General features: G+C 35.6%; 2 protein-coding genes across 3 annotated transcripts, besides 30 other annotated features; one reads left to right on the top strand and one right to left on the bottom strand.

The window, feature by feature from the left end:
• Nucleotides 1-1,380: part of a mobile genetic element that runs on past the window's edge.
• Nucleotides 1-3,071: part of a mobile genetic element that runs on past the window's edge.
• Nucleotides 1,369-1,825: a mobile genetic element.
• On the bottom strand, nucleotides 1,684-2,067 carry EKO05_0003915 (uncharacterized protein; the record flags this gene model as incomplete). Of its 2 annotated transcripts, XM_059636271.1 has the most annotated exons (2): nucleotides 1,684-1,775; nucleotides 1,827-2,067. In XM_059636271.1, 2 exons carry the CDS (start codon nucleotides 2,065-2,067, stop codon nucleotides 1,684-1,686), a joined length of 333 nt encoding a protein of 110 aa, XP_059492254.1. The 2 variants fall into 2 exon arrangements, with proteins under 2 accessions (XP_059492254.1, XP_059492253.1); XM_059636270.1 differs by having other exon boundaries at nucleotides 1,684-2,067.
• Nucleotides 1,848-1,895: a mobile genetic element.
• Nucleotides 1,898-1,995: a tandem repeat.
• Nucleotides 2,138-2,205: a mobile genetic element.
• Nucleotides 2,539-2,811: a dispersed repeat.
• Nucleotides 2,803-3,071: a long terminal repeat.
• Nucleotides 2,814-3,066: a mobile genetic element.
• Nucleotides 3,072-3,075: a direct repeat.
• A 217-nt stretch (nucleotides 3,076-3,292) lies between these two features.
• Nucleotides 3,293-4,614: a dispersed repeat.
• A 481-nt stretch (nucleotides 4,615-5,095) lies between these two features.
• Nucleotides 5,096-5,099: a direct repeat.
• Nucleotides 5,100-5,279: a long terminal repeat.
• Nucleotides 5,100-10,385: a mobile genetic element.
• Nucleotides 5,112-10,387: a mobile genetic element.
• Nucleotides 5,235-5,283: a tandem repeat.
• Nucleotides 5,724-5,775: a tandem repeat.
• Nucleotides 10,205-10,385: a long terminal repeat.
• Nucleotides 10,386-10,389: a direct repeat.
• A 288-nt stretch (nucleotides 10,390-10,677) lies between these two features.
• Nucleotides 10,678-10,832: a dispersed repeat.
• A 3-nt stretch (nucleotides 10,833-10,835) lies between these two features.
• Nucleotides 10,836-11,106: a dispersed repeat.
• A 362-nt stretch (nucleotides 11,107-11,468) lies between these two features.
• Nucleotides 11,469-12,486: a dispersed repeat.
• Nucleotides 12,486-12,632: a dispersed repeat.
• A 462-nt stretch (nucleotides 12,633-13,094) lies between these two features.
• Nucleotides 13,095-13,236: a dispersed repeat.
• Nucleotides 13,237-13,350: 114 nt separating this feature from the next.
• Nucleotides 13,351-13,420: a dispersed repeat.
• Nucleotides 13,421-13,465: 45 nt separating this feature from the next.
• Nucleotides 13,466-13,511: a tandem repeat.
• A 69-nt stretch (nucleotides 13,512-13,580) lies between these two features.
• Nucleotides 13,581-14,474: a mobile genetic element.
• Nucleotides 14,475-15,372: 898 nt separating this feature from the next.
• EKO05_0003914 (uncharacterized protein) lies at nucleotides 15,373-15,869 on the top strand (the record flags this gene model as incomplete). The annotated part of the gene is made up of 5 exons (XM_059636269.1): nucleotides 15,373-15,486; nucleotides 15,539-15,556; nucleotides 15,618-15,743; nucleotides 15,801-15,812; nucleotides 15,864-15,869. 5 exons carry the CDS (start codon nucleotides 15,373-15,375, stop codon nucleotides 15,867-15,869), a joined length of 276 nt encoding a protein of 91 aa, XP_059492252.1.
• A 1,374-nt stretch (nucleotides 15,870-17,243) lies between these two features.
• Nucleotides 17,244-17,341: a tandem repeat.
• A 15-nt stretch (nucleotides 17,342-17,356) lies between these two features.
• Nucleotides 17,357-17,386: a tandem repeat.
• Nucleotides 17,387-17,407: 21 nt separating this feature from the next.
• Nucleotides 17,408-18,912: part of a mobile genetic element that runs on past the window's edge.

The raw sequence follows: 18,912 nt of genomic DNA, 5'->3' as shown, positions 1-18,912 counted from the left end.
CTCCTCTTGACACTCCTGTACATGTCGAGCCAGTAGTATCGTTAAGAGACCATAGAGAACACCGCGTTTGTGCCCCTGTAGCTAATAGTTCAGTAGATGTCCTATATAACTGCTGTTTAGATATCTACATTGTTAATCACACGCCTAATAGCAATATTCCTTACTATTTTTTAGAACAAATAGCTGTCCCTCTTAAAGAAGTTTATAGCCCTCTTCTTCTAAGCCCTGCACTCTTTCCTACTTAACCTAACTAGGGTCTTAAGGGAGTGTAGAAAAACAGCAATGTCCTCTAATTCCTAGGAGTATTCCTGTCTTAGAATCTAGGTAGTCCTTGTGTCAACCTAGTTACCTAATACCACATTTGCTATTAGGTTTTTAACAAACTCTTTAACGTTACATTTAGGCTTGTCTAGGTTCTCCTACCTCTCTAGCTTTAGGTATCTTAATAGTGCGTCTGTAACTACGTTCTTCTTTCCTAGTATATAGCGTATTTCAAAGTCCTAGAGTAGAATTACAGCAAGCTACCTGTTTATACATAAGCTAGGAAGGTCTAACAACAACCTATTTAGCTAGGTAATTAATGTCTAGGTATCTGTCTTAATAATAAAGTGTGTACTATATGGCTACATCCTAAACTTCTTAAGTACCTAAATAACTACCTTATATTTAAGCTTTATTAAGTGCTACCTACTTTCTGCCTTAGACTAGACAGTGCTTTTAAACCTATATAGGTGTTGTTTTCTGTCTAGGCCTATTTATTTAAGGTATACTTCTACACCTTTATTGCTCGCATTAACTAAGAGAAACACTAAACTAGGATTTTTGTAAGATATTGTTATAAGCGCAGGTGCGTTAGTAATATGCTTTTTTAGAAGTAATATTAAGCTTTGTTCTGCGTTGCCCTATTGCTATACTACTTTTTCTTTAATAACTAGAATAATAGTTTTGCCTTTAAGGCAAACAAGGGTATCTAGATGCATTAGTACACCACAATTCGTACAAACATTTAGACCTCCTTTAGGTTCTAACACTCTAGCTAATTTGCAATTTTGTTAACTTTCTTTTGTGCTAGATATTGTCCTTCTGCTAAAACCTTGTAGCTAACTACCCCTAATTAATTGTGTCACTAGTATCATTTAAGTTCTAACACTATGCTGCTAGCTCTTTCTACGTCTGTAAGGACCCTGTCTAGTTGCTAGATGCGCTTAAGCACATATCGCCTAACACTAGGTAAAGCCTCCTTGCTATTATAATCTGTCTTTAGACTACTACTAGTAACGTTATTAAGGAAAGGAAGTGTATCTGGCTAGTGATCCTTAAGAATCTTCGTCATAATTCTTTAGAAGACAGCCACTGAGTTAGTAGCCCTATGAACAGGGTCTCTGTTCGAGATGCAGGAACCCCGCCAACCACAGACGAGTTCTCTGAGAGGTTTGCCGGTTGTAAGATCATGTCACTCATGGACTTCTTCTCCAGTTACAACCAGATAACACTGCACAAAGACAGCAGAGACATAACAGCAGTTATAACGCTAATTGGCCTTTTACGATTGTGTACCCTAGTTTAAGGGGCTACTAACTTAGTAGCTGTCTTCCAAAGAATTATGACGAAGATTCTTAAGGATCACTAGCCAGATACACTTCCTTTCCTTAATAACGTTACTAGTAGTAGTCTAAAGACAGATTATAATGGCAAGGAGGCTTTACCTGGTGTTAGGCGATATGTGCTTAAGCACATCCAGCAACTAGACAGGGTCCTTGCAGACGTAGAAAGAGCTGGCGGCACAGTGTCAGGACTTAAATGCTACTGGGGACACGATCGATTACCCCTGGTTAGGTCACCATTTTGTTCCAGTATAGGTATCGAAGCATCTCGTTTAGCAGGCACATCAGGAACAAGAGAGGGAGAGAGAGAGAGAGAGAGAGAGAGAGAGAGAGAGAGAGAGAGAGAGAGAGAGAGAGAGAGAGAGAGAGAGAGAGAGAGAGAGAGAGGAGAATAGATAGATAGGTTAATAGTAGTAAGGTGTCTGTCTATTAGAAGGATGGATGCCCCTCTTATACCTGGCATCTGAGGAATTGCCGAGGTTATCCATCCTGTTCACCAGCATTACCGAGGCTATCCCCCCTGTTCACCAGCATTACCAAGGTAGTTACTCTGTGCACCGGCACAAACCTCCCCCACCTTAACAGCATAGTCCCATCATGCTATAATAGCTGCTACTAATACTAATAGATGACCACTGACGATAGGGAGAGGCAGTTCCTCCTGTCCAATTAGATGCTACCAGGTGTCACCTGGCAGGTGCTGATTGGCTGGCATGTGGCATGCCTTGGGATCTAACAGATCCGCCGGATCCACTGGATATGCTGGATCTGGGTGTTAACAGATACGCTGAATATGCTGGATCTAAGTGTTGACGGATACGCCAGATGTGCTGGGAGAGTGCTGACAGATACGCTGGATGTGCTGGGAGAGTGCTAACAGATACGCCGGATGTGCTGGGAGAGGTGCTGAGGGGCGCTGAGGCGTGCTAATAAGTCTGATAATAACGTCCTAGTCCAGAATTAACAGGATAACTCCTAGGCCGTGCCCCAGCCTTCAGAGTGGCAGATTTTTAGATAATAACGTCCTAGTCCAGAATGGACAGGATAATTCCTAGGCCGTGCCCCAGCCTTCAGAGTGGCAGATTTTCAGATAATAGCGTCCTAGTCTAGAGTTAACAGGATAATCCCTAGACTATAACCTAGCCTTTAGAGTAGCAGAATTTTAATGTTGCCTGCTATACTGTGCCCCCTAGTTAGGTTACCATTTTATTCTAGTATAAGTATTAAAGCATCTTGTAAGCAGGCAAATTAGGAAGGATACTTATTATTATTATTGTTAAGGGTTAGAGAGATAGGTAATACAGTAATTGAATTCTATAAGTAAGTGTTTCTAATTGTTGTTGTAGGTGTTGTGCCTTAACAGTTCCTGTTAAGGCCTCTTATACCTTTCTAACGGCCAGATTACGTACACTAGCTAAGCATCCTAGATCTTACTAAGGCAGTCACTGTGTGCACCGGCACAGTGTAATTATATATTTTGCTAAATACACAAGCTATAGGTAGGTTACAGCGTTAACCTTCTACTAGTCTAGTAGATTAAATCCATCTCCCTGTTGTATGCAAGGGGTACTAAGATAGGCCTCTACTTCTTAGCAGGTGTAAGCCACCTCCTTGTTATTATCAGACAGGATTAAACTCTAACTGTAGGATAAAAAGCTCCTATTAGGTTGATTAACTTATATTGCGGGTTTTAGAACAAATTATCTTCTACTAACTGTTAAACAGAGTGGTAAAGTACTTGTGTAGAGCGACCTGATTTATTTTCATTATAATAATCTAGGTATTGTAAGAATTACCCTAAGTAAATGTGCTTATCTTAAATTTTCTAGGTACTATTTTTATAACGTGGTTAGTAATAGTATGTAATAAACTACTGTAATAACATTACCTTATACAAAATAAGCTTCTAGCTTAGATCTAAGAATATTGCATATTTAAACAAGAACCTGTAACTATCCTCTGTTATTTAATAGTACTTAGACAGCTTAACACAACCCTTTTGCACAGCTGCTTTTATAACTTCTGGCTATTTAAAGTTATCAGCGTAACCTAGGTTGTTACGAAGCTCTTTAGTTATCTAATCTAAGAAATTAAATAGCTAGTTATATATTAGCTAGATGTGCTAGTTAAGAGGCTTATAAGTCTTACTAAGGGCACTAGATTCCTTTTTTAATTGCTGTAGCATTATTGTAACAGCCTGCAGGTGCTACTACTTATTTACTGCTAGTTAAAGTTTCTTAAGATCTTTTAAATCAGCTTCTGCCACCTTGTTATATGTAGAAGCACCTCCTCTACAGCTTAGTGTCTTTAGTGCAATTTCTTGCTCTAACTATTTGTTAATGTAGACCTAAAGCTTTAGTGCGCGCTTACACATATCATAGGTATAGTTCTACCTAGTCCTAATATCTTATATAAGTAATAGTTAATCATTCATTAGAATATTTCTCTATAGTGTAAGAAACCTCTTAGATTATTATAGTAATAGATTAATTCTAATGCAGATAGCTTAGATCTGTGTAATACTCAGTATGTAATAAAATTATATAATAAATAATATCTACCTTTAGAGAGAGTTAAGAACAGACTTGCTGTTTTTAATACCCCTAATATAGTGTTGCTGCAGTCTTTCTCTATGTTCTAGTTCTGGTAATTCTTTAAGTTAGAGATAGTAAATGATATCTTATATAATAAGGTTAATTATTCATGCAAGAAAAGGGATAGTGTTCTCTCAACTATTCTAAGTAGTATTGTTCTGCTGTAGTAACCTCTGTACGGTCTGTAAGAAAGCACTGTTATTACTAGTATTGTTGTAAGTAATAGTAAGCAGTTATTTTGTAGTTTTAGTTTCCTAAAGAAGACAAAGAGCTTGCTATGCTATAGAGGATCCTGTATATTTTCTGCGTAGAGGAATAAAGTTTAAAAGAACTTCTTATAATTTCTGGCTCTTGTTTATATAGTAACCTTTAATAGCTACAACGCTAAGGTAATTACTTGTAGTCTAGGTATCTAAGGCAACAGACAATATAGTACTTAATCTAAGATCCTAGAGAAGAGCCTGTTTAGCACCCTTAAATAGGCTCTATAACATCTAGCTAAATTTATAACAGGTAGCTATTACAGCTTCTAGTCCTAAGAAGTAGATAATTAGTTAGAATAACAGCTTTTTAATTAGGTAAAAATGGAGGTTGTTGTTAACACCTAATTACATAAGCTCTATTCTAAACGCTAAAGCAGAGTATACCATATTAAAAGAAAACTAGTTTTTGTTTTGCTGGTAGGTGGTGTATAGATGTAATAGGAGGTTTAATAAAGTATAAGCAGGATTCTTAATTTGTCTGCAGGCCTAAAGCTAAGGTGTTAGGTAAGATGCTTAGTCCTATAGCCTTTTAAAACTAGGCGCTAAAGAACTAACCTATAGTTTTAACAGTATATGTATAGATAGCTATCTTATACCTAAGAGGCTTTGCTATATCTACTCTAGATCTAGCCTAAGCAAGTTAGAGCATCTGTTAAATGAAAGGTATTAGAGAAATGGGTTAGGCGATATACCTGCTAAAAAACCGTGTAGGGGCCCCTACCAGAACCTAGATAAGACAAAAATCACCCTTACATAGAACAAGAACCAAACATTAATACATCATTATTAACTTATTACTATTACTATCTAATCTAACAATTAAGAGTCTTACTGCCGCTATAATAAGCGCCAACAACAAGCAAAATAGCAACTAGCCAAAGCTAGAGGGACGCGACGGTCATTCTTACTAACTTAAGTAACTAGGTCTCCTAGTACTGCTAACTTAAGATTAAGTGCTAGTTGCAAGATACATAGCTGCTAGCAGACACTAAAGGGGTGCAACTCTAACGCATACAACTAGAGGTGCTACTACCTCTAGAAATTACATAATATAAACTAGCAATAAGTATAAGTAACACCTTAACTACGTTATTACAGACTATCTAAGCAGGTTAAAGCAGAACGCGTAGAATAACACACAAAGTAATAGACATATTAACAACTACGCTGCAAACACCTATAATACTAAAATAGTTATTAGACCTCTTAGAAAAGGGACAAGAGGTATATAAAGAAGATTGTAAAGACTATAAGCTTTACCTTAAGTTATATAAGATAATTTAGAAAGACTATTAAGATAAGAAAAGTAAAATATTAAAAACAGTTAAGCATATTCTTATGATAGTAACACTATATCTGCAACTAAGCTACTACGCAGAAAATAGAACGCTGCACAAATAGATAACTGCCCTCTAAGACACTGTTAGAGTAGACGTAGACAAAGAACAGGCGTAAGTATAAGAAAGATACTACGCTGCACTTAGACTAATGTAAACAACTACAAATTAGGAGATATAGCTAAGTAAATACAATTAGGCAGTAACTTAAGCTAAGACCCTTAAGGTAGCTAAGGTTATGTAAACATAAGCTGTTATTAATAATTTTCTAGGCTCTGTATCTAAGATAGTATTAACCTAGACTGCAGCGTTCTAAGGGCTAGAATATAATAAGAAAGCTATAAATAGAAAAAGAATAATAAAACTCTTCTATATTTATATAGGCCTTTAACATCTACTAAGAGGGAAGCCTAAGAGCGCCTTTGTAGTAGAAGAGGCATTATACGTAGTAAGCAGTAAATCTAACTTAAACCTTTAAAGGGACGCCTTTAGTAGAGAACTAAGAGCGCTATCCAATAACAATTATTAAGGCTAGGGAAACCCTAGGCAAAGCACAAGAAAGATAGATAGCTAAAGTGCCAGAACTAAGCAGTTCCTAGAGATGAATACAGTAAGAGCTAAAGACATATGTTCTGCCTGTAAACAGTGTTATAATATATCTAACTACTACTACATAAATACAGCTAAGGCACCTAAGTAGTTTAAGCTAAATAGAGGTGTTGTAAACCTAGTACAGTATAAACTTAAATATAACAGTAACTTATAAAAGAGAATACAGGTATTGTCTTAAGGGACTAAGCAACTATAGATAATAACAGCGTCTTAATTAATAACTCTACATATTAAGACGTCTTAAACACTAGACAAGATTATTAAGTAACTAGATAGCTAAAAAATTGCTCAGGTTAATAAAGGTAGTATAAAAGCAGTATGTAGCGCAAGCAATTAAGGATATCTATTAAAGGAGGCATTTCTTCTAGATTCTGGCTTAACTACGTATATCTATAATAACCTCTTAAGACTTAGAGACGTACGCCAGCCAGCAATAGGAGATTATATCTAGACTAGGAACTCTAAGGTCTAGATATAAGGATATAGTCCTGTTAATATATTAGTAGAGGGATCTTAAGGTAAATAAGTACTACGCTTAGACAATGTTGTGTAGTGCCTAGATTTCCTCTGCAACCTAGTATTATTTAGGTTACTCTAAAGACAAGGAATATAGTAGGATAACTAAGAAGATCTAACAATGCTACGTTAAAGAAACAGCAACATTATAGCCATTCTAATAGAAAGCTTTAGACAGTAGGTTATTAAACAACTAAATATAGCTATAGTAGAACTCTATATACGTATAAATTATAATAGAGGATTACTATAAAGAGTAATAGCTATAATGTAGCATAAGAGGCTTAGACATCTAGAACTATCTATAATTAAGCACCTTGTGTATTAATCTAAGGGGGTAAAGATAAAAGGTATTATAAGATTACAGTGTAACGCATGCAGATAGTTAAAATTAAAGCATTAAATATAAAGAACCCTATAATTAAACAATAAAGGCCTAGGTAAACAAATAGCTATAGACTTCTATAAATATAAAGCAGGAAGCTTTAACAAGGAAAAGAGTTAAATACTTATTACCTGCTAACACTTTTGGTACGAGTAGGACTTCTACTTTAAAGACAACAGGCCTATAAGATCTATTATCTGTCTACTTAGGATCTTTATCTAGTTCTTAAAGAAACAGTATAACATTATAGTTAAGGTAATTAAGATAGATAATAAAATTGTTATAGTTAAATAAGAGGTTAAGAGATAGTGCATGTCCCTCTTAATAAGACTTAAGCCTTCTGCTGTAGACATATAAGCTTAGAATAGAGGAGCTAAACGCTTAGGGGGTGTAATAAAAGAGAAGGTATACGCAATTTAACTAGACGCAAATCTACTATAGGAACTCTAGCTAGAAATTACTAGAGCAGCAGTATACCTATAGAATTAGATGCTAAATTATCTAAATAAGTAGAGATTACTATATAAAAAATTCTTTACGCGCGCAGCTACTATAAATAGCATAGTTACTAGACCTTAAAAACTAAACTAGGCTTACTTAAGAGCATACAGATGCAAAGCATTTGCTATAACTAATAACACTTATTAAAGAAAATTAAGGCTACAAAGACTAGACCTAAAGGCATAGATTAGATACTAAGTAGGATACCAGTCCACCAACATATACTAAATCTAGGTCCTATTAATAGCGAAAGTAATTTGTACCCGTAATGTGGTGTTTAATAAAAACAACAACATTTAACAGTAAAATAGAGGATATTATAGATAACCTTATACACAACACGTTAGAGGAAATTGCAACTGAGATTATTAAAGTTAAACTCTTAGCTACACAGAGGTATATATCTAAAACTAAAACGTTCTATAAGAATAAGACAACGCAGGAGAACACTCTACGTGCTAAACAACCCTAATATTACTAAGGCAGGAAGATTGTAGAGGCATACCTAACGCCTCTACTAACTCCTCTACTAGCAGTATTCCTAACTAAATAGATAAGCTACAATAAGACAACAGACTAACTTAAACAAGACTAAGGAACGTCTATAATAATGCTGTAGGCAGCTGCATTTATAGCAGGCACTAAGGCAGGACACCTTAGTTAACATAAAGGAAAACCTTTTAATAAAGCTTAATTTAAGAGGATTATAGCAAAGGGAATTAAGCTGCATTAGAATAAACTTCTGCTATTACCTACAGTATACTTAAAGCTAGAGGAGTACCCTCTCTATAAGATATTTAAATAAGCAGAAAACAAACACCTATAAAGCTATAAACAAATAGAGTTATAGACTAAAGTTCTAGTAGCCCTAGTTTAGAAGTCTAGATAATAAATACTTAACTGTATGTAGGTCTATACATACAAGTTTAATAAATACTACTACCTTAATAAGTGTAAAGTAAGGCTTGTAGTTAGAAGAGACTAATAACATAATATTACGTTATAAGACATGTATGCAGCAACACTTACAGGCTAATTACTTAGAATACTAATAGTAATTACTGCAAAATATAATCTTAAACTAAAATAATAGGATGTTATAAATGTATTTATCTATACAGCTATTAACCACAAAATATACATAAGGATGCTAAGAGGATACTAGAAGACAGGCACCTTACTAAAGGTATAGAAAGCCCTGTACAGACTCTGCATCTCCCCTCTACTATAGCAGAAGGAATTTACACCAATATTAGCTAGAATTAGATTTAAATAAGTACTATAAGAGCTATGCTGTATAATTAAGGATAGATTAATTATCTTCTTCTACGCAGACAACATTATAATTGCGTACTACCCAAAGCACAAATAAGAGGCAGATAATGCTATTAAACAGATATAGGAGTGTTACCTGTGCACTAGAGGAGATAACCTTTAATAGTTCCTTAGTGTAGAAGTCTAACGTAATAGATAGCAACAGATAATTTAATTGTTATAAGCCACATACGTTAACAAGATTAGTTAATTAGTAACTAGACAGGACGTAAGGCATAATACGATAATATCTAGAATTAAACTTAAGCCTAGGAACAGTCTAGCTAAACTACTAGAGATTAATTAATATTAGCAAAAGATTAGATCTATGTTGTTTACAGCAGTAACTACTTAACCTAACATAGCGTTTGCTATATTGCAACTTGCACGCTTTCTAGTTAACCTAAGTAATAAATACTAAGATGCTGCTAACTAAGTGCTCCTGTACCTACAGAAGATAAGAAATCTATTACTTAACTTTAGATAGGGTAAAGGACTTAAAGTCGCAAGCAACGCATTAGTTGCTAACAACACTGTAGACTAGAAGAGTTCCTAAGGATACGCTATTAAGCTATTTAGAGGACTTATTGCCTAGAGAGCAAATAAACAAGATACTATTACAACGTTAACTACTAAGGCCAAGCTCCTAGCACTGTCCTAAGTAGCTAAGGTAGCGATATTTACCTCTTAACTATTAAAAGAGCTTTAGGTAACCCTAAGCAATCCTATAATTATAATTAAATGCAACAATATGCAGATAATACATCTAGTTACTGTAGACGTTGCTAAGATATAAACTAAACTTTAGCATGTTAACATACACAACTACTACTTATAATAAGAAGTTAACTATAAAATAATTCAAGTAGAATATATCCTATCTAATAACATAATTAAAGATAGATTTACAAAGTTGTTACTAATTAGCAAATAGGCCAGCTTTCTTAATTAGTTAGGACTTATTAAGGGCTAGAAGGGTATATTAAGGGATATCCCGCTGAAGAAGATGTAAGAGCAACTAGAGGACCTTACGTTAAAGAGTTAATTAACTAGTTCACGCAGCTTACAATAGGATTCTAAGCTAAGGGGGTGTGTTAAATAAAAGGTATTAGAGAAATAGGTTAGGTGATATACCTGCTAAGAAACTGTGCAGGAGCCCCTACCAGAACCTAGATAAGACGAAAATCACCCTCACATAGAACAAGAACCGAACATTAATACATCATCATCAACTCATTACTATTACTATCCAATCTGACAGCATCCTAATGTGGCTTTTTAGAAGTATGATTAGTTTCCTTTAATGTAGTTGTCTACTACTAATACTATGCTATAATAGTTGCCTTACTTTAACTAGTATTAGAGTCTAGGGAAACTAGCCGTTTAATAAGACATAATTGTTTTAGAAAAGCCCTTTTAATAAGTTGTGTAGCAGAGACAGTAAAAGATAGAAGGAGCTTAGGTAGAGTAGAAGGTGTATCTACTAGTAGGAATAACATATATGTTATTTGTAGCTATAATAAATATAGGTATATAATCCTATAGTAACAGAATAATAGAAAAACCTTTTAACAAACTGCCTAGGGCAAGCCTAAGCCCCAACACCAGCATTGTTATTTTTAGTGCTAGGAATTAGTTGCTTTATTAATTTTATAGGGTTAGCTTAGATATCCTAAGTAAGTTTTTAATTAGGTAGAGATATAGAATATTAAATTAACTAGAAATTAGTAGACCTTGCGAAACAGGCTATGTATGTATTAATTAGCTGTTATTTTAAGCTAAAACATTAGCTCTATATCTATTCTAGATCTATTGTATTATTGTTGTTAGTTCCTTTAAAGCCTAATACCTTAATATCCTTTTTAGCTAATAACAAATAAAATTGCTTATTAGTCTTATACACATTTGTTATAGACTAATAGTGCTCCCCTAGCTTAAAACTAGACTTTTTAATCTCCTCCTTATACTTATTTTTATTAGGTGCTAGAATTAATAGGCAATAGCTAACAAGCTTAGTATCTAAACTAATCTTATCTAAAAAAGACAGAGGTTTAGTTTAACTACTGTAATTAGTAAGTGTATGTAATAAAATAATAAAATAACTTACAGCTAGGTATTTTTAGCTAAACCTGCTATGCTCTTTAATAATATATTATTACAGAAGGCCTCCTATTCTTCCTTCTCCTTCTTACTCTTAAAGGTGTTATCTTTAAGTTTTTAAAGATTATGCTAATACTCTTAGCAAAGCAGTTTTTAATAATACTGCTTTAGAAAAGAGCTGTTTGTTACGTTAGCCTACAGTAGTCTAACTAGCAGTAGGATTAGCTTTAGCAATCTCTGCATACTTTCTAAGGGCCTGTTAGTGTGCGTAAAGATCCACTCTATGCTTAAGATTATCCAACTTCTTATAAACAGTTTTAAGCTTAGTTTTAAGCTACTTAGCTGTTCTTAGTTAGTAAATGTTTGTAATAAGAAGCTGTAATAACTAACTACTAGTGAATAACTTAAAGCGTTACTAATCTATATCTTCTTTAGCCTAGGCTACTATTACAGCCCAAATATTAAGATCTGCTAAAGCATAAGACTGGTCTAAACCTATCTTTAGCCTAGCCTGGTGTTTTACTGCACAATTAGCAGCCTTTACCTTCTTAATAATTTCCTTCTCTTTACTACGCAAGGCAGCTTAATTTCTTTAGTAAACTGCGCAGATACTGTTGCTAAGCTCTCCCTTAAATAAGACCTTTGTGCCAGTCTTTCGGCCTGCAGCCCTAATCCAAATAAAAGAATTAGGGATTTAATTAATCTCATAGCCTCTTAAATAGAAACCCTGGTATTGTTGGCACTAATTGTTATAATAGGCTGTAATAACTACCTTATTTAGTTACTTCTACTGCTTAGTAGTAAAGCTAGCTAGTTTACTAGTGCCTGTAGTGCTAGTAAAGGTTAGTATTTCTTCCTCCTCCTCCTTCTTTATATTATTAGCGTCATAATTAATTATGCTGACTATTATAGAAGGCAGTAATAATATGTAGTATTATAAAAATATAAGGTATTATGGATATAGAAGGTGTTATAGAAGTGCAGGGCAGTAGTAAGCTTTTTAGCAGCTAGTCTGTGCTTAGCCTCTCCTTGTTTTGCTAGCGCAAAAGCAACAAACGCTAGCGCTGTTACAACAAAAAACATTAAAACCCTTTCTAACAATATTAAAACAGCTTAGAGCTAGGTGCAACCTATATTAAAAGAATATGCTTAGTATATATATATAATCTGTAAGCTATTACAGCTTAATATTATTTAATATTTCTTAATAATAGTTATAATAATCCCCTACTTATAATAAATTCTGGTTTTCTTGCGCTATAATACCTAGGAAGCTTAAGATAAGCATATGTACTAAGAGTAATTCTTACAATACCTAGATTGTTATAACAATAGTAATCTAGTTTCCTCTACACAAGTACTTTATAACCCTGTTTAAAAGTTAGTAGAAGATAATTAGTTTTAAACACCCGCAATATTAGTTAAGCAACCGAATAGGAGCTTCTTATCCTACATTATCCTACAGTTAGAGTTCAATCCTGTCTAATATTAATAAGGAGGTGGCTTACACCTGCTAAGAAGGAGAGGCCTATCTTAGTACCCCTTGCATACAACAGGGAGATAAATTTAATCTACTAGACTAGTAGAAGGTTAACGCTATAACTTATCTATAACTTACTTGTGTAGCAAAAGATATACTTACAGTACTAATAACAGAAGTTAGAGTTAAACAAGTGTTTAACACAGCTAGAGATGTAATTAGGGACTAACGGCACATTTAATCTGCTACTACAATTCCCTAGACTATAATTCTAAAGGATCCTCTTACTTTAGCACAGATATAAAAGGGGGAGGAGGCAGCTATAGATGAGCTAGATAATCTCTTTAAGCTACTAGCTTGTTCTAGTCTAAAAACAGAGGTTATAGAAGAAGAATATCACAGTAGTAGTACTAAAGAAACTATTCTATTAACTCTATCTTAGCGGGAACAGCAGCTGCGAAAGAGAGTAAGACTACTGCAGTATTAAGATTCATAGTTCTGTGATAAATAGCTGTTATAAATAGAGAAAAACTAAAAATTCTTTCTTCTATTTAAATCTTTTAAAAAAAGCTCTGTCTGTAAACAGCGTTTCTAAGTGGCATACTATTAAGTATGTTGTTTGTAGTATTATAGAAGATTAGGTAACTCTAACCTAACCTACCCTACCCCTACCCCTAGTCCGTACGGACTGTACCCTACATCTACCCCACGCTAGAGGTATCTCTACCCTTCCCCTACCTAACGTCCGTGCAGACTGTACCCTACCCCTACCCCACGCTAGAGGTACCCCTACCCTACCCCTACCTAACGTCCGTGCGGACCGTACCCAACCCCTACCTAACCCTAGGGTACCCCCTACCCTTTTGCCAGCGTAACTGCAACACAGGACATCTAAGATCTTACACATAACTAGGCAGCAATCCTAAGACTAAAAACTCCTTTAAATAAACCTAAACAGGCCTAGCAAATACGCTGCATAAAGGTAGCTAAGACTGTTAAAAACAAAGGAGCCACAATTAGCATTAAATGGGCCCCTGGACATCGAGACATTGCAGGAAACAAGAAAGCAGATTCCCTAGCGAAAGAAGCAACTAAAAAGACGCCTACCTCTAACTTGATAAGCATTGCTATAACTAGTTTTGTAATTGAAGCTATTACAACAAAAGAGTAGAAACATAAGCTAGACACCTACAAAGCCAAAGTATTCCTAAGAAAAACAAACACCTACACAACAAAATACTAGCTAGAACTAACAAACAACATAAAACTACTAAAAGACATTAAGAGAGAGACAGCTAGCGCCTACTACTAACTAAAACTAGAATATAGATACAACAAAGCATACCTACATAATGTTTAGAAGGTAGACAATGGTAGATATATCTGCAGCTACATACAAATAACACAACACCTTTTACTAAGCTGTAGATAATACAGAGATAGAAGGAAAACAATGCAGGATAGCCTAAAAGGTTAGAGGCTTCTAATAACCCTACTACTACACACAAACTAAGGAATTCTAGCTACTCTAGCTTTTATTTTAGAGACTAAAGTAGACACACGCAAGTAGTACCTACAACAAACAACAAACACCTTAAATCCTCTGTATACCTCTTAGAGCATAGGCTCTTACTATAGGACTATAAACACATATTTACTATCCCCTTACATAAACACGCTCCTTAAATTACTAGAGTAGCTTAACTACTCTCGTCTTATATAGTCTTAGACTCACACAGGACGTTAAACTAATCAATCAATCAATCAATCTGCCTTTGTCAAAACAACAGTACTCTATGGCCCTGACGCTTATTGCAACCCACCTGGAATCATGCGGACGGACAGTGTATCTCACGCCCGCCAGCAAAAGACAATGAGCCACGTATTTACTTAGTAACAGGGCTATTAAAGACCAAGAAGAGGCCTTAAAAAACCACGTTGTGCTGTTACTTGGGAACCAAAAGGAATGGCAGACAGTGGCCTGCGAGCTGATATTGTTAAGTGGTGTAAGTAAAACTCTTTTGTATGAGACGCGAAGATTGCGCTGACGAACGTAAGAAAACTTTACCACTTTTGACATTATGGCCGGCCTTACCTTCGGCGATCCCCTAGGTGCAAAAATTGGATGCTGAGAAAGCTAATTTTATGGTCCAGGGGCAGACCATGCCCGTAAACAGAGCACTACCATTTGTTAACTGCACCAGTATATTCTGCAAATCGGTGTTATTTCTGTGTCTTTAGGCTCGCATTGCAAAGCTCATCAATACGTTACCTTTGTTCATTAAGTCTGTTGTTAGGTTGCAAAAACTAAAAACGGGCTATCTTTCACACTGTTTGTACAACATAGTTAGAACTGTCTAAACAATCACTGTATATAAGAGCTCATTTGTTTGTCTTCCTCTGGTGCAGGATGAACATGGACCTCCAGAACCGAATGTGCAGCGTAATCTTACACAAGCGTAGCATGGATAGTACTGCGATGCTACTGCACTACTGCGGATTTCTTATCTTTAATTTAAATTCCGCTGCCTTCCGAGATTAGCTCTACGCACGTCTTGCGCAGTAATCCGAGTGGCTACATGTCTTCTCCACCACACTATAAGGAACTTGTACTTACGTTTATAGTCAAATTGCATAGTTAACTAACATTTTGCGAAATCACGATCATGCATAACTCTTTGGTTTCTCTGTTGCTGCTTGCAGTAACTGCTGTTTACGGGCAGCAGGACTTTTACTGCAATGGTGGTACAAGTGCTAACCCTTCAATCCGCTGCAAATCAGTAAGTTGTCCTGCCTATTAAGAATCATTCAAATTTCTAACGAGGATAATAGGGACAATATGTCTATTGCGTATGTTTCCCTGTGAAGTACAAGTCTGCTACGTAAGACAGACTTGCTGACCTCTTCTTAGTGTGTTACTATTGGGGAAGTTAATTATAGACCGGATCTTAAACAGGGATTTCCTATACATCGCACATGCGGAACAAACGAAGGTAGATGCTCCGTAAAGAACAATGCTGGAAACGATTTGTATGGAGTACGTATTCTAACTAAGGATTCATTATTCTCTAGACTAATGCTAACTGTTGTCTAGACCCCTAGTTGTGTAAGTACATGTACGAATCTAGTAATTTTCCTACTAACGGAGCCTAAAAAGTGTTAAGAACTTGGAACGCTGTAGTTAAACGCTGGTATTACATTAGCAAGCGTAGGATAGTTAGGGGTGTATAATTGTCTTACTGTGTGCTATAAAAAGGGGGGTTTAAATTTACATTCACCCAAACGTGGTTGATTTCTTAACATGATACAGGTGCTCCTCTTTCATGTGTACTGGACAGTTCTTAGGGTGTCCTTAGAGCGTTAATAGATACCTACTAGCCATATGCTTATCTCTACACTTCCTATAGAGTTATCTTATTTCATCTTAACATATGTAACAAATCGTTAAAACAAAGTTTAAATTGCGACTTAAAGGCTCTTATATGCCTCGTAACGGTAGCTTGTCTTTTCTTACGTACTTAGCCCTTATTAACACACAGGCCCTAGGTACTTTAGAGAAAACTTTTACCCTGCTATTCAAACAGACCAAAAATCGTAGCTATGTAGAATAACTTTTTTAGGTTCTTTCGTACATATGTAATAGCTGCAGAGAAAAAACTCTCTGGTTTTCCAATTATTCCAGCGCTCCCGCATGCATCGTAGCGGACTTACACATAGTTCAGAAACTTTGTCCTCTTCTCTACGTGGTTACAGAAAAAAAAATTTGTATCTAGTATCTAATTGCCGGTCTATATTGCCCTACACAACTGCTGCAGAGAAGGCATAAACCGGTCAATTTAGCTTACGGAGATAGTCGCTTCTTAGGCAGCAGAGGGCAATGTCTTAAACGTGAAAGAGAGATCTATGTGGTTAGAGGGCACAATGATTTCTGTTTACAGCAGAAAGACAGATACAGGACCTATTAGAAAGTAAGAGAAGTATACAGGGTACAAGGCAGTCTGCACAGCAGGTGCGATGTTAAATAGGATTTTCTATAATACACTAATGTGAGCTCAGCGTATAATGTTGTTACCACGTAGTATCTCTTTAAACTAAGGGCCTGTTTACTACACAAGATCTATCCAAATATTAGAACCAGTAATTAGATCAATTTGACAATTTCAGGAGTGCCTGGAAAAATTAGATAGAGGTGTCTACTTATGTCTTCCAATAACTAGTAGCGTTGTATTTTAGCTGCAGATACTAGTAAATAGAGTTATTATCCTATGTTGTTAACGATGTTAAGTAAAGTTAGTTAAATAACTATTAAATTAGACTGTATAAATATAAGCAGGTTAGAGAGGTACCTAAAATTAATTAAGTTGTTTAATTATTGGTGTATATAATAGCTGTAATGCTGCAAGCATACTAATTTTACTCAGCTCTGCATTCTGTAGGTCTACTTAGCTAACACCTACATAGGCTGGAAAAAGAGAAGAGACTACCCTAGGGTAAGGTAGGGGTAGAGTATAGTCTGGACTCTGCACAGACCTTATGTTAGGATAGGGTAGGGGTACGTCTAGCGTAGGGTAGGGGTAGGGTACAGTCTGTACGGATACGGTGGTAAAAGGGTAGAGGTTATGTAGGGGTAGGGTACAACACGTGATGTACCCCTACCCTACCCTACCCCTGCCTACACTAATTCCTTTCTAAGAGGGTAGAGGTTAATTGATTAATCAATAAGTTTAACGTCCTGTGTGAGTCTAAGACTATATAAGACGAGAGCAGTTAAGCTCCTCTAGTAATTTAAGGAGTGTGTTTGTAAAGGGGATAGTAAATCTGTGTTTAAAGTCCTGTAGTGAGAGCCTATGCTCTAGGGAGTAGACAGAGGGTTTTAGGAGTCTGTTGTTTATTGTAGGTACCACTTACAGGTGCCTACTCTTATATCTGAAATAAAAGCTAGAATAGTTTAAATTCCTTAGGTTGTGTGTAGTAGTAGTTGCATTAAGAGCCTTTGTCCTTATAGGCTGTCTTGTATTATTTTCCTTATATGTCTGTATTCTCTATAGCTAAGTAGAAGGTGTTATGTTATCTGTGCATAGCTGCAGATACATCTATTATTATCTACCTTCTATATATTATGTAGGTATACTTTATTATATCTTTATTCTAGTTTTAGTTAGTAGTAGGCACTTACTACCTCTCTCTTAGTGTTTTTTAGTAGTTTTATCCTGTTTGTTAGTCCTAGGCAGTATTTCGCTGCGTAGGTGTCTATTTACCTTAGGATTACTTTAGCTGTGTAGGTAAATAGTTTATAATCCTATTTGTCTATTGTAATAGCTTTAACTTAAATTCTAGTTATAGCAATTCTTGTGATGTTAGTGGTAGGCCTCTTTTTTATTACTTCTTTTGCTAGAGAGTCTGCTTTCTTGTTTCCTGTAATGTCCTAGTGGCTAAGGGTCTATTTGAGGCTAGTTGTAGCTTCTTTATTTTCAAGAGTCTTAGCTGCCTTTATAAAGCGTATTTGCTAAGCCTGTCTAGGGTTATTTAAAGGAGTTTTTAGTCTTAGGATAGCTGCCTAGTTGTCTGTAAAGACTTAGACGTTATATCCTGTAGTAGCTATAGTAGCTATAATCTTAAAGCCTCTTATTATACCTTCTAGGTCTCTATTATATATAATTTAGCCTTTGCTAATATTATATTTATAGCGTAGATTTCCTTAGGCTGTTGTTTGTAGTCTAGGACTGTAATTCCTACTACTATACCTAGGCCTACCTCTATAAAAGAAGCGTCTGTGTAGATAGCTAGTATAAGGCTTCCTACTTTTCATAGCATCTGTGTTTTATATGCTTTTGCTACTTTTTCTTTTAATAGTCTTAAGATTTTAGTTTAGTATGCTGTAGCCTTTTTCTAGGGGTAGAAGTAGAAGTCCTTTAGTTTTTCTTCTCTTATGCTAGGCATAGCCTTTTCTATAGACTTTGTAATTTGCATAAGCTGTGTAGGGGGTTCTATTCTTAGCCTAGTATAGTTAACCTCTCTTTGCTCTGCGCTAGAGTCTAGGTCTGTGTTTTATAGGGTGGACTTTAGCTATGTTGTAGCAGTGTAGATAGGGTAGTTCTTTAGTAGCTTTCTAGCTCTAAAGGCGTACTTTCTTATTACAGAGTTTAGCGTTATAGTAGGAAGGGCTAGTACTGCCCCTACCCTCTAGGGTATTATAGGTAAGGTCT

This window comes from Ascochyta rabiei, chromosome 6 (genome assembly GCF_004011695.2).
Source record: "Ascochyta rabiei chromosome 6, complete sequence".
NCBI lineage: Eukaryota > Fungi > Ascomycota > Dothideomycetes > Pleosporales > Didymellaceae > Ascochyta > Ascochyta rabiei.
This window is presented reverse-complemented; position numbering and strand designations above follow the sequence as displayed.